This window comes from Chroicocephalus ridibundus, chromosome 3 (assembly GCF_963924245.1).
Source record: "Chroicocephalus ridibundus chromosome 3, bChrRid1.1, whole genome shotgun sequence".
Taxonomy (NCBI): Eukaryota; Metazoa; Chordata; class Aves; order Charadriiformes; family Laridae; genus Chroicocephalus; species Chroicocephalus ridibundus.
In genome coordinates this window covers 74,387,943-74,401,456 of record NC_086286.1, presented here as the reverse complement: position 1 = coordinate 74,401,456, position 13,514 = coordinate 74,387,943, and the positions used below count along the sequence as shown (strand labels likewise).

At 39.1% G+C, this 13,514-nt stretch overlaps 1 protein-coding gene across 2 annotated transcripts in view; it reads right to left on the bottom strand.

Moving 5' to 3' along the window:
- Window positions 1-357: 357 nt before the first annotated feature.
- The window catches only part of CEP85L (centrosomal protein 85 like), a 153,893-nt gene continuing 140,736 nt past the window's right edge, over window positions 358-13,514 (bottom strand). For both annotated transcript variants that reach the window (XM_063329724.1, XM_063329723.1), the window contains 5 exons: window positions 12,420-12,537; window positions 12,064-12,114; window positions 6,362-6,469; window positions 5,769-5,982; window positions 358-4,865 (listed from right to left, as the gene is read on the bottom strand). In XM_063329724.1, coding sequence (XP_063185794.1) covers window positions 4,702-4,865; window positions 5,769-5,982; window positions 6,362-6,469; window positions 12,064-12,114; window positions 12,420-12,537 — 655 coding nt within the window. In that variant the 3' untranslated portion in view covers window positions 358-4,701. The remainder of the gene's footprint in view (window positions 4,866-5,768; window positions 5,983-6,361; window positions 6,470-12,063; window positions 12,115-12,419; window positions 12,538-13,514) is intronic.

Below are 13,514 nucleotides of genomic sequence, written 5' to 3'. Positions count from 1 at the left end.
CAGCACCCGCCTAAAAAAAAAAGTTGTAGGGGCTTTACAAAGAATTCTGCTCTAAAATACTTTCACTACAGTGATATAATGTTTTTGCTACCAAGGCCTTGCAGGTTTTTCTTTTTTTTTTTTTTTTTTTTTTTTTTTTTTTTAAATTAATGCCAGGAAAAGAGCTCAGCCAGCTGGTATTCAAGCAGAACTACAGAGCACTGAAGGGAAGCTGGCGTGGGTGTTGGGAAGATCTTCCACAGTTCCTTTCTTGTCTCTTGCCCTTGGTCCAGCTTTGGTCACTTGTCACATGCCAGATATTGGACAAATGAGAAGAATGAAGAAATCACTTTTGTAACAAAATTTATTTTTGCTCTGTGGATACAAATCCCAAACATCAACAAACAAATTCCAGTGGAAAAATACCAGTCATTAACAATGAAAATTTTTATTATTATTTAATAAATAGAACTTTGGCATTCAAAATTCTAGCTGTAAACCCTACTTTAAAAAAAATTACAAAAAGAGGCAAGAACAACAAGCCCAAAGCTGAGCCAGCCAGTGGCTCCTTTACTTTTTACAATGAACACATTGTGATTAAGTCATGACAACTCTATTTACATATGAGGTATTCTGAGCGGTTCAAAAATTGAACCCAATTTACAAAACTACCAGTCTTCAGGGACTGATCCAGTACATATGTCAGCTGTGCTTTTAAAAGATAGCTCCAGACACTCCTCCCCACTGAACCAATGATATACTGTAATTAATATACACAAAACAAACACGTTATGATTTGAGTTTCCTGTTCACGCTTCATATTCAAAAAAGCTGCATACTACGACCAGCCTAACATTCCACGTGTACGCCTAGTACCTAGTTTAAGTACTTCTGTTTCTAACATTATGCACAGTTCTTACTACAAAAGCTTATAAACAAAATATTGGCAGGTAAGAGGAAAACAAGGTGCAGTTGTCAGCATCCTAACAACTTATCTAAAGTTCAAGGGAATATACACTTACTTCAGGCAAAAAAAGGCACAAAGGTATGCAGCTGTGGAATTAATATTGCTAATGAGCTACCAGAATGAACCATCCCTATTGATAACAACCTTTGATTGGTTTGCAGTCTAAGAATGCAGATTAGTTCAGAACATCTTTTCCCTCACTCATGACAGAACTCGTCACGTCAAGGAGAAGAGCCCAATTATACCTCCAACTCCACCTGCGTAACATCAGTGATAAGGACAAGGAAAACTGGAGCAAACTACATCCACGTGGAGAGACTGCAGTGCGCCGTCGCCGCCCGTGCTAGGGCAGCGGGTTGTGGAGGAAGGGGTTTGCTTGCTTTCTTTCTTTCCTTGTGCTATCACCCTGCAAGAAAAGCATCCAAAAAACCATCTGAAACAAAAGGCGGGCAGCGAGGACAAAGGAAGCAGGGAAACCTTTTCAAGTGAAAAGGACAAAATTTCAGCTCTTGCAATGACTTCACGGCCACCGGCAGTTTCAAATGCTGGAGCCCGGGTGGGTGGTTACAGCAATCTCCACAATTTCACACAAATATCACACTACAAAGCTGCACAGCGGAGGCGAGCAACCTAAATCACATGTACATAACTGAGCTGCGTCAATTCTATATAGTAAATACATAGCATCATTTATAGCTTGTCTGAAGACAGTTACTTTCCAAGTCTTTTTCAAAATACATTCTTGAATACAGTAGTTACTGTAGATATTTTCTAAAGGATTGTATAAATTCAATCTGAAACTATACAAAAAATTACTGTACAGATTTGCTGACAGCCAGAACGGTACAGTATCCATTCATCAGCGGTCGTTTTTCAGCCCTTGAGATTGTCTAACAGCTACAGCAAAAAGTTGTCATGACTAAATCTAAGCAATTCCAATGTTAACATTCATTAATCAACTCTGTATTAAATATGCTGAATGAGACCACACACACTACATTTTAACCAATTAAACAATCATGCATATCTTAGACAAAGCTTATTCCATTTAGAGGCATCCGTAAACTGATGCATATATAGTAATTGCTACTACTACAACAGGCCAAATTTTAAGAAATCAAAGCAAAATACTGTATCACTACAGATAGTCAATTGGTAGTCTGCATCTTTGGCTCATACATCCATCATTTACCTCCCTACTTTAATTTGACTGAGGCAGATAAACTCAGGGGTTTTTAAAATCAAGTGCTTTAAAGTCAATATAAATATTACAGGTTCTGTAATAAAAATATTACAAGATTACAGCACTGCAATCAAAGTATTACAAATAAAATGGAACGTCCTTCCTGAGAGACTTTCAACTAATACTTGAGGAGCATAAAAGCTCCTGAAGTGCTTTGCAAATATCAATTACTGATCTCAACTCTGCAGTGCAGTATCACCATTTAACAGGAGGGACAGTGGAGGCACACCAGCCAAGTGACCAGCTTAATAGTTCAAAGTGACTCAAAAAATCTCCTGCTCCTCTCTAATTGCTCTATTAAACTCCTTGTTATTTCCACCAAATTCAGAAAAATGTGTTGCTTGGTTATTCTTTATAGGTACAACATTTCCATCTAAGGAAATAATAACATACGACTTAGGTGTTTCCCCTCTCCCTAATACTTCTGGTTTATTATCTGAAATGCTATTGTTGAATTCTGATATGAGACAGATGCCATAAACCGGAGACTATTACTTCACTGCAGGGCCAAAACCAACAAACTACACCAAAGGTACGAGCTGAGGCTCTAATCACTAAAGCCAACACTGTTAGAGGCACAGGAAACTCTGCAAGCCCATTGGTGTCAAGATCCTTGTTTTCAGTTTTGCACTAGTATAAAAGTACACCTTCAAACCTACAGAAAGAGCATAGAAATTTAGAATAAAACGGCCTCCGTTTTTACCTTGAAGTAGAGACACTAGGCAATTCCACTTGAGATTTCATCTGAACACTGTTTTAGCGCTCACAGGAGCTGAACCAGTCAGATTAATCTATCTGAAAACACCATGTAGCAATAATATAAATAGCAACACTGTTTTTCACAAATTAGTCCATGTGTAGGTTCAGGATAGAGAAAACTGTAAAATAAATAAGTCCACATAGCTAAAAAAAAATAAATCACTAAATTATAAAAACAACATTAGCGGTAACTGTTTAACAATGAACTGAAAGCAAAACATCACCAAGTTAAAACTGGTAACCAGTCTACATTGCTATACCTTTTTTTTTTCTATTAACATAAATATAATCAGAAAACTGAAGATACTAACAGTTTTGCCATAAAAATGTTACCCTAGAATTTACTTGGTTCTAACTGCTAAGCTTTCTAAGAGATTTCTGCTGTTATCCACACCACGGGTCAATTGATTGACTCGCACCGTAGTCATTTGAAACTTTCTTTTAATACCATATATGTAACTGATGCTCATATGTTTTCTTAACAGTGTGACTGCAGAGTGGTTTTGATCTTTGCAGTTTTTTGTTTCCTTCAGTTAAATACTGTTTTACACCATGCATAACTGTGCAGCTAACTTGCAGTAACGTTCCAGGAAATTGGAAGCGTTAATATGTCATCTGTCCCACGGGAGTGAAACAGCACTGCCAAGCGACACTCACTAAATAAACTATGGAACATGATCTTAATTTTTTAATGTAATTGCTTCCTACATAAATGGAGAAATCAGGAATTCCCAAACAATGTGGAAAATTTTGCAGTCCTCAGATAACCGAGTACTTAATACTGCTAAGTGGAAACATTCTGTCCTGAGCCCTGATTTTTGCCAAGTGCGAAACACCCGTTTTGTAGCTGTGGTAAGAAATGGTTGAGGTGGTTCACAACCTCATCAGAGGCCTTCAGGGACTGAATACAGACCAGACACGTTTTAAAACGGAGATGACCTAAAGGAAAAATAAGTATGGTACAAACATTAAAATACAGTCTATTTTTTTTTTCCTGACAGCCACATACCATGCTGCAGTTTCATGCCTTCCAGCTTCTCTGGGTTTGTCACAGACTTCATATAATTGAAATTTCTTACAGCTAAGTCAGAGTGCTTAAAACAGTTTGATAGCACTACATTTTATGGACTTCATCTGCATAAAGGAGTTAAAACTTAGTGGTCTTCTGCTACTGAGGAAACAAGCTAGACATCCATTACTAAAATACATCTTTCCTGTATCAAATTTTTCAGGCAACTTGAAAAGCAACTCCTTTTTGTACTGCTCTGAGATTGTTCTAATTGCAATTCCTGAAGTGAAGTACGGTTGCAGAAGCCTCTGGCTTCACCACACAGAACTACAGGTCCTTTGACCCTCTGCTCTAATTTCAGAGCACAGATAACTCCACACAAACCCTTGACGAAGGAAAAGACCAAGTAGTGGCAGCACGGCTGTTTTGATGCTCTTATTCCAGAAACCAGGTGAAGTAATAAAATGAGCCCTAATGAAGGAAACAGAGTATCCAACTGAATCATTCTTCACAGCTTGTTCCTACATTCAGTAGTTTGGAGAAAAGATTTCTTGTAGTTTGTACCACTGCTCAAACGATGACTCTCCCCTACCCACCAGACTCCCGAGATCAAATATTCACAATCCTCAGAGAGACGCACCTGCGGCACTATTTGCAGTCTTCCAATATGGCTCCTTAATAGAAATGCAAAGACCTGTGACACAGCAGCATTTAATAAGTCATTTGCGACTAGATGAAATGTTGTCATTGAGTAATGCAATTGTCCCCCATGTCCTGAGCATAACGGTCTGACATTATAGTCCTTAATTCATCAATATCCTTTCGTAACTGACAAACGTCCGAGAGCTTCTTCGAAAGGGTTTCTGTGCTGTGGTAATTTTCATTCTCTTCAGCTGAACAGCTCAGCGCTACAAAAAACAACAGCCAAGGTTAAAGCTCTAGCAACTGCACTTTGTGAATATTTCAACCCTTGAAATAAGGGGTAGGTCGCTTTAATTTAATTACATCAAGACAAATCATGCTTTAGTATGATGAAAAGCCAAGGAAATGTGGTAACACATGAACTTAAAGTCAATTCAGAGCCCATCAGTGCTTCTCTGAAAGACATGCTTTGCTGTTTGCACCAAGATCCAGACCTGCTGAAGTCTGATGGATCTCAACAGCAGTGAGAATGATGGGTAGAACAGCCATTTCCTAGAGATTTTGGAGGTTTCTACAGCCATGCAGAGAAGAGGATAGTACTACAGATCTGCTGCACTACTCATCCTGCTGGCTGACAATGGTCTCGTGGACTTTGAGACTGGCATATGCTGCACTCCCTAGTACTTTGGACTGTTACAGTGCAGATGAGCCTAAGCCGCACGTAATAGCTCTTGCTGCACAGGACACTACACTTTTACCCTTCTACCTTGCTGATGGTCCAGTTCAGCAACCGGTCTATCTGACTAATTCTAATTAGCACTCAGAAAACAATAGAATATGATAGATTTTGGTCAAAAAAAGCGCAATTGTTTATTAAGCTTGTTAAAAGAAAAGACCTAACACAAATATTGGGTCCATATGAAGAGCCAGCTAACTTCTCTCCTGACTTGGCAAGGACCCATATAGTCATACGCATTTAGCAGCCCAGGTGCACTAAAAGCCCAGCTTTTCCAGAGAGCTCCAGGTGTACACTTCACACACAACTGCTCCAGTTGCACAGCAAAGGGGACACCGGCCTGTCCAGCTGTGAAGTTCAAGCACCACTTCGCTGAACTGTAACTCCTCTGTGTCAAATCACTACTAAACATTGGCATGACAACATCACTTACATCTGATTCCCAGTAGTAAGGAAAGGTTAGGCTCCTTGCCCTGAGCTCTCTGGGTAAGAATACTGCACAGTGCTTTCAAGTCAAACAAGCAATGGGACATCTCCTTGAACAACTGGTCTGCTATAGGCATCTTCTCAGATACTGGTTGCCTGGACTGCTCCACCTGCCGCATCTGCTCCTTCAGGGAGGCATTCTCTTCCATCAGTCTTTGGTTCTTTGTGAAAAGTAAATAGGAAAAAGGGGAAAGTTAGTCTGCAGCATGCACCATAGCAGAAAGTTTCCTGTTTCAAACCACAAACAATATAATTAAAAATTCCATACATGTAATCAGTATTTCTGTACCTCTCTAAAGAATGGCACATAGACAGCTTTTACGTGGCTGTCTATTTCATATCATCATTGCTTAGCAGCCTTCAGCCTTGAAGTTCTCACTTCCTGAGGTAGGGACGGTATCTATTTTATGTCTGCACAGTAGACAGCACATCAAATATGTATTAAGCTCATAAAGGCCTACCGTGAAATCTTATTATCATTCTATAAGGTTCTTCCCAGCTGATGTGGTCAGGGGTTGGGTTTTTGGAGTTTTTACTTACTTCAGAGAGAGTTTTATTTAACTGCTCTATATTCCTTTCTTTTTCTTCAAGTTCATTTGTCATCTTCTGAACTAGCAGCTTTTCTTGCAAAAGCTTCTCTTGCATAGACTAAATTGAATGAAAACACAGGTAAGGATTTAAGATTTTCAGACATTTTATTAGCACTGACAAAAAAATGCATCCTCAGTAAACTTCTAAGTTTCAGTTATTTATTGCTTTTGTATTAATTCTTCATTTTTTATTTTCTACCATGTTCACCCGGTAATATTCAACTGGACCCCGTAGCTCTATGTATACTAACACAGCTATTCCAAATATTAGTGAAATCCTTTAAATAAGCAGTATCTGTTTAGAAACAAGATGACTGTATGTATGCAAAACATTACTCCAATACGGAATGCATGAAGTCTAAAATAATCATGCAATATCATTTATTCTAATCAAATAATTTCACTTGAAATAAGAAGCATATTAATGACAACTAAGCTTCATTTGGGCAATTCCAAGTTGTAACTGAAGGGGTTTTTTTGGCCTCCTTTTTCCACAAAGACTATGTCAGGGCTTCCTACAACCCTTCACAACACAGAATTCACCTCACCTTCTATACAACTGAGAAGCAAGCCTTAGACAGCTGATACAGAACAGCAAGCTCTTTAAAATCATTCACATAAAAATAAATCAGAACAATCTATACAAGTCTACTGTGCTGAAAATAACAACTGCAGGCAACAAAGTAACTTATTTGTACTTTATAATGTCATTTTTTAACAGATACAATAATTATTATTTTCAGTCATGAAAATAACAGTAGGTTTCTAGGATGTTGCTGGACTTAAGTATCAGAGCTTTCCATGACTGACTTTCAGATCAGTCACAAGCAGCAACAAATGAACAACCACTGCAATATGGGAACAGCTGCTGGCAATTCCCCAGTTTTCACCTACAGAGTTGAAACTGAGAAATCATGAGGTATTTCCCAAGTGGATATTTTGGTGTGAATTCAACATGACCACAGGTGTCTTTGTTGTTAAAAGCACTCATATTTATTCCACTAGTTGGCTTTTAGATCTGTGTACGTGTCTTTCAAGGTCACCTGGCAAAATTCAGAAAGAGGCATATTCAAACCATCTTATCTGAGTAGTAATAACAATGAATAGTGACTATATAAACTCCTGATGCTTTAAAACAGAGAGATCTTCTCAGCTTTCATGAAGAAAAAAAAAATAATCCTCTTTTGTCACTAATGGTATTACTCACAAATCCAATGCTGTGCTAGCACAGTGCATATAAAGAGTCATTCTCATCCCTAGCTCAGTACGATAATATGTAAAATCTGTTGCCCAATTTCAATTATAAGATGCAAATCCAGAAGCACTGGTGACAATGGTGCATGCCTTGGCACAATTTTGATTGTAACCTTCCACAGAGCGGAACCAGAGGCCATGATGGGAAGAGGAGAAGTTGCATTTCACAAACTGATGACTCTCAATTTATGGAATGGCACTGTCCCAGAAGAATGTTTTTTCTTGAATCTCTGTAGGAACAATCCTAATGGTTCTTCTTCCAAAATAGAGAACTCTCTCACAGGGAATTCTATATGGTAGCTTAAATAAAATGCTATAGGAAGATCGATGTCACTCTTCAGTAAAAGATATGTTTAAACTGCTGCACTATGACTCTGCCACCTTATTCAAAGGCAGAAAACAACCCCAAGCTCCCCACTTGACAGGACCGCAGCAAATTGTGTCAAGCTATATTGGCTTTGGGGTCTTTGGAAAACAATTCAGCTCTGGAAAAGTTGCTCCTAAGATGTACAAAGAATAAAACTTTCAGGTTACCAGTACAGAGGACTGTAGCACAAAGGAGACTATGTCTATACACAAGCCTGCCCTTTACTGTGTATGTGGCCTGCCGAGTGGAGAAGAAACCATTTAATTGATTTGCCAGCTATTAGAATTATTAGTGCTGATGAGAAGGCAGGGAGTAAGAAGAGGCAAGGGCAAGGCTAACACTGAGTGGAGATTTTAATAGCCTAGCCACTCACGGGATGTGGACAGCCTTGACAAAATTTCCCAACACATTCAGCTCAATGCTGCACAAGCAGTGAGAAAAGCCAGTACTTTGTCATACTCTTTGCAAAACTGGAAAACAATGGTGCTAAAATATACACACTTAATATGAACTATAAAAATCCACATTTTATTTTCACGTAAGTAGTAAGAATCAGCAGGCAAACCCCAGAAATGACTACTTGTTTTTAAAACCGTTTTCACACTCTTGACCTGCTTTCTCAGTTCACCACCACCATGACCCTCGAAAGGAAGCGCTGAAGTAATATGCATCCTAAAGATAAGCTGTGCAAGAAAGCACAGCTTCAGACTCTAGTGGGAGGGAGGGGAGGAAGAAAGAGGGCCCTGCCCCACGTCAAAGGAAACACCCTGGCCCGGGAGAGGGAAGGAAATAGCTCCGCTTCAGGCGTTTCCTCTGTCGTGCTTGCAGATGATCAGAACTCACAGTGGTGTTGAATCATCTTCTTTAGGATTTTTTAAAGACATTGTCTACTGAGAAAAATTGCCATATTGGGTGAGGCTGAAGGTCCCACTAGCTCTGTCTGCCTGCAGCCAAACAGAAGATGCTTAGGGAGGAGGAGAAGAACAGGGCAATACAGTAATAGCAGGTGCCCAATACACCCTCCCAGTTTCCAAGTATCTTAAAATTTTAATAGTCTTTGATGCACTTCTCTTTCATGAGTAAGTTCAGGGACACACAGAGCCCCAGTTACAATACCTGCATTAGTACTACCACTTACATGTTTCATGTTTGTGTCAACACCAGGCGTTAAATGTTTGTGCAGTCTTCCTGAGGGTGGGTAGGTGGTGGGGAAGACAGGTTCCGAAATATTACCTTCCCCACTGTATTTTCAGAACTACGTTTGCAATTAAGTTTACATGACACTGCAAAGTACTCCAAAAACAACTTTTAGAATATTCCAAATAATGTGCATATGTTCAGCTCATGAGTTGAACTATCAGAAATAAACACCGATTTCCACTTCTAGAAGATACACCTAACATCTATCTCTGCTAACCTTATCTTAAAGCTCAGAAAAAGCACGTGCTCACCAGCCTGGTTGAGGCTGTAGTGCTATGATTTCCCAGTGCTCACAGTTCTATGAGTCCTCCATACTTCATCCTTACTTTTTCCATTTTCTTTCCAAAGTTAGAATTCCATGGCATTACTCCCAGCCTGGCAGAATTTCGGCTTATTGTGATTGACAGATGTACTTTGGATAACACAGGCATCATACAATCTTACGTCTACTGTCTTTTTCGTGACAAAAATGTTAATTTTGTGATAGCTAAATTAATCATGTAGATGCAGGGTTTTTTTTAAAAAGCCATTCTCATCTATAATTTTTCCTCTTTCTGAAGATATACTATATATGCAGCATGGCATCTTGTGACGACCAACCAGAATTTTAATCCTTCACACTCAGGACAACAAATCAATGAAGCAAAACCATACAAGAAAGATCAAAATCATTCCACCACAATTATAAGCAAATAGAAACTAGTACTGCTTCATATACTGCTGTCTAAAACAGAATTTCTTTGTTTTCAGCTTGCAAGTTAAAAACAATGAACTGATACGTGCTCAAGAGTAAGTTTACTGTATGTCAGAAGACAGGGAATAAAATCAGATCTTCTGAGCTGAAGATAAATTGTATCTCTGTGATAAGGGATTTCAGTTTGTAATGAACTAATTTTCAACGCTTCCCAGGGAACAAATGTGGAAGGTGAGAGAGATCAAGGATACAAAGACGCTGCTGTAGTCTACAAGTAATCTGAGGGATAACACCATTTTCGAATCTTATTTTCTGTGCTCATATAAAATACCTCAAAAGAGGAGATGTAAGAGAGAGTCCTGGAGAACAAAACACTACTCTGTTCACAGACTGTCACACCTACTCAGCATTTCCCAGCCTCAGCTCCCTAAAGTCATTTCAGACTAAGCACACAAACCAGCCATCTATATAAACGTGCACAAAGATCACTAGTCTCAAAATAAAGGTGATGGAGAGAAAGAGATCAGAAAGTTTAGGAAATACGAGAAGATTTAAGTTGGTGATAATACATTTAGGCAAGTTGTGCATTTTTCTTATAAGCACAACATATACACATAGTATATATGTAAATAATCTTCAATAAACTCTGAAGAGGGACAGAGAACCTCAGGAAGGTTATCGAGTTCAATTTGAGCTTTTTTTTAAATTACGAAATATCAAAAACTACATTTGCCCGTGTCACGATTCTTGCATATAACAAGCTGCTCCATGAAAACATCTCAATCTGATGAATTTTGTCTTCTTCAAACCTAGAGAAGCTTAAATGACTGATTCTGCGTTTCACTTAACAGATGTATGTTATGTTGCAACTTATGAGTCCCCTACTGCTTCTCTACAGATGTATTTAATACACTGTAATTTAATTAAGCAAAAATATGGCTGTTGACAGGAACCAGGACTACTATTTACCCACATGGTAGAGAAAGGAAACAATTTAATGGTGGAAGACAACTTACTTTCAATAGCTACAAATAAGCAAACTTGGCTCCAGGGTGCAAAGTGGAAATAGAAAGCACCTTCCCTTAGCAAGTGTTACGCCAGCAGTTTTTTGTCTCTCTGCTTTTTTGGATTATGGCTCCATAGAGAGCTCCCTTCCACTTCGGAAGGAGTATGCATTCAGCAGCTTGTTTACTACCATTTTGTTGTTCTTCCAAACCTAACATACACAGAGCCAAAGCAGAAGCATCTTCTTCATTCTCAAGGGACAGCCCTGTAACATCCGACTCTCTGGAGGGCAAGGAAGCAAAAAATATGGAGACAAATACCAATCTAGAAGAAGAATGCAGAAACTAGAATTTATTGAATTTGGCTTCAGTATATACTGAAAACAGCTGTTTGTTTTTTTAAATGCTCATCTTTTTCTAGAGCAAGTCTTACCTTCTTCCCTATAACCTGTATAATGTTTCCTTTTCTCCACAACAAACCCCCGTCACTAAGTAACTTTCAAGTCTCAGGAGCCTGATGTGTTAATCCAATCCACAGAGCTGCAACTGACTCTGAGCTGACAACTTGTGCGGTCTCAAAAAATCCTTGGCTCCAACCTAGATGCTTAAGATCCGCCAAGAGAGTTAAGATGTCTAAGTGACTGACGTGTCAGAAACCACTTGAACAGGGACCTGCTTAAATGATGTGAAACGTGAAGTGGTATGGTTTAGAAAGGCACCTGTCTCTACTAAAGCTCTCAGCAGTGAAGTTCCTAATCAGTATCACCTTTTATACTTTGGATGACCATCTGAATCCCAAAGTCGGATGGGAGGTTTCACTGTTACTTACAGAGGCAGTCCTCACACTTGAAACAGGGTTTTTATACGACATCCACTAGATCAGCAGAATAAGGATGCTACATAGCAACAGTTTTTCACTTTATGATGAGTTTCAGCAACGTGCTAGACCATACAAACATCAACAACAAATACATTATGAGCCTGAAAGAGAACACAGGTTTAATACAGGCTACTAGATTAACTTCTTGGCATTTCTACCTTTGCCTCCTATTTGGGAAGATAAAAGGATGAAATTCAACTTTAGTAACAAAAAAATGTAAAGAGTAAACAACAGAATATACACTCTTCCTTACCTGCATGTCTAAAATCAGTCCAGCTATCTGATTTTGTTGATTGTCTATGACCTAGAATATAAAATTGAGTAATTTAAAGGCTTGAATCTCTCCAGAACCACTTGTAAAAACCAGCTTACAGGTGTGTAGCCATAAATTTTAAATGGAATCTTTGAAAATGTACACGACAATACAGAGATTTTAACTCTGATTCACGCAAAAAAACCATACGGAACAGAAACAGACACGTATTGAAAAGAAATCTGAGTTAGCAACAAATGTGTAATTCTTTAGTGAGATATTTATTTCTAAAGTAAAAAAAAAAAAAAAAAAAGAAATTCAGGACTCAAGGTTAAAGATGCCGCCAAGAGACTAACCTTACTGGCTTTCTCATTCTTTTCTTTGAGACATTCATTCTCGCTCTGAAGCTGTTTTGTGTCCAGCATGGGAAGGCGAATACCATCTTCCAGGCATTTTTCTACTTTCTGTTGTAAACTGCCATTCAACATGAAAGAAAAAATAAGTGTGCTTACAGAAACCAGGCTGCGTGTTCTAGTGAAAAATTAGAAAGTTGCACCACCTTCCAACAAGAACTGAAAAACCTTACCTAGCAGAATCCAGCCTTACCTACGAGCACACCAACAGTGGATGAATGATGCAAAAATTCTAAACTACTGAAACTAAAATAGATTCATGCAGAAATAGTTTTATGGGTCAGATTCTGTGCTGCATCTCCCAGAAGGCACAGCTCCAGCAGTATGGCATAGGGAGAGAGGGCAGAGAGGAGCAAAGAAGAGCTTTGTGGTGTTCACAGCTGCTCTGTGCTACCGTAGGAAGCAAAGCCAGCGCCAGCATAGATCAGAGGAGTCTTCAGACCTCTCAAAGTCCAGAACTGGAGGTTGCACCGAGTACCAGTGGCCTATCCTTCATGCCCTCTGGGACTTCTAAGGGAGAGAGTAAAGCCAATCCTGCCAGCTGCTCCCACACGAGGGCATGACCTTCAGACCCTCTGTAGCTCAACTCAAGCTCCTAGGTGTAGCTAGGGCCTCTGCCTGCTCACCTTCTCTCAGAAAGGAAATACATTTTATTAGTGTTAATCCTGCTGTCTAATTTAGCAACCAGAGGCCACCTCAACTATTTGAAGGCTTTCGGAGAAGACAAAATGATCCCCCTCTAGATTATGAGGGCATGAAGAAAAATCCCTTTCATTGGTAAGATGGAAACAATGCATCAACAATTTGGCTGGCAAGGTGTCACAGCCAGCTTGCCTTTCATCATGGAAACACTTTCAGACTCCCGTGGCATGCACCTTTATCCAATGGAGGGACAGTGAACTGTAGTAACATCCACATAAATTATTCTAAGTGATTCCTCCCCGCTTCCCCTCTCCCCCTTTTTTAAAAATAAGTGTTTAAGTAGCTCCCCTGATCTAAAATGTACCAGAGTAATGATGTCTCCGTGCTTCATTTGTA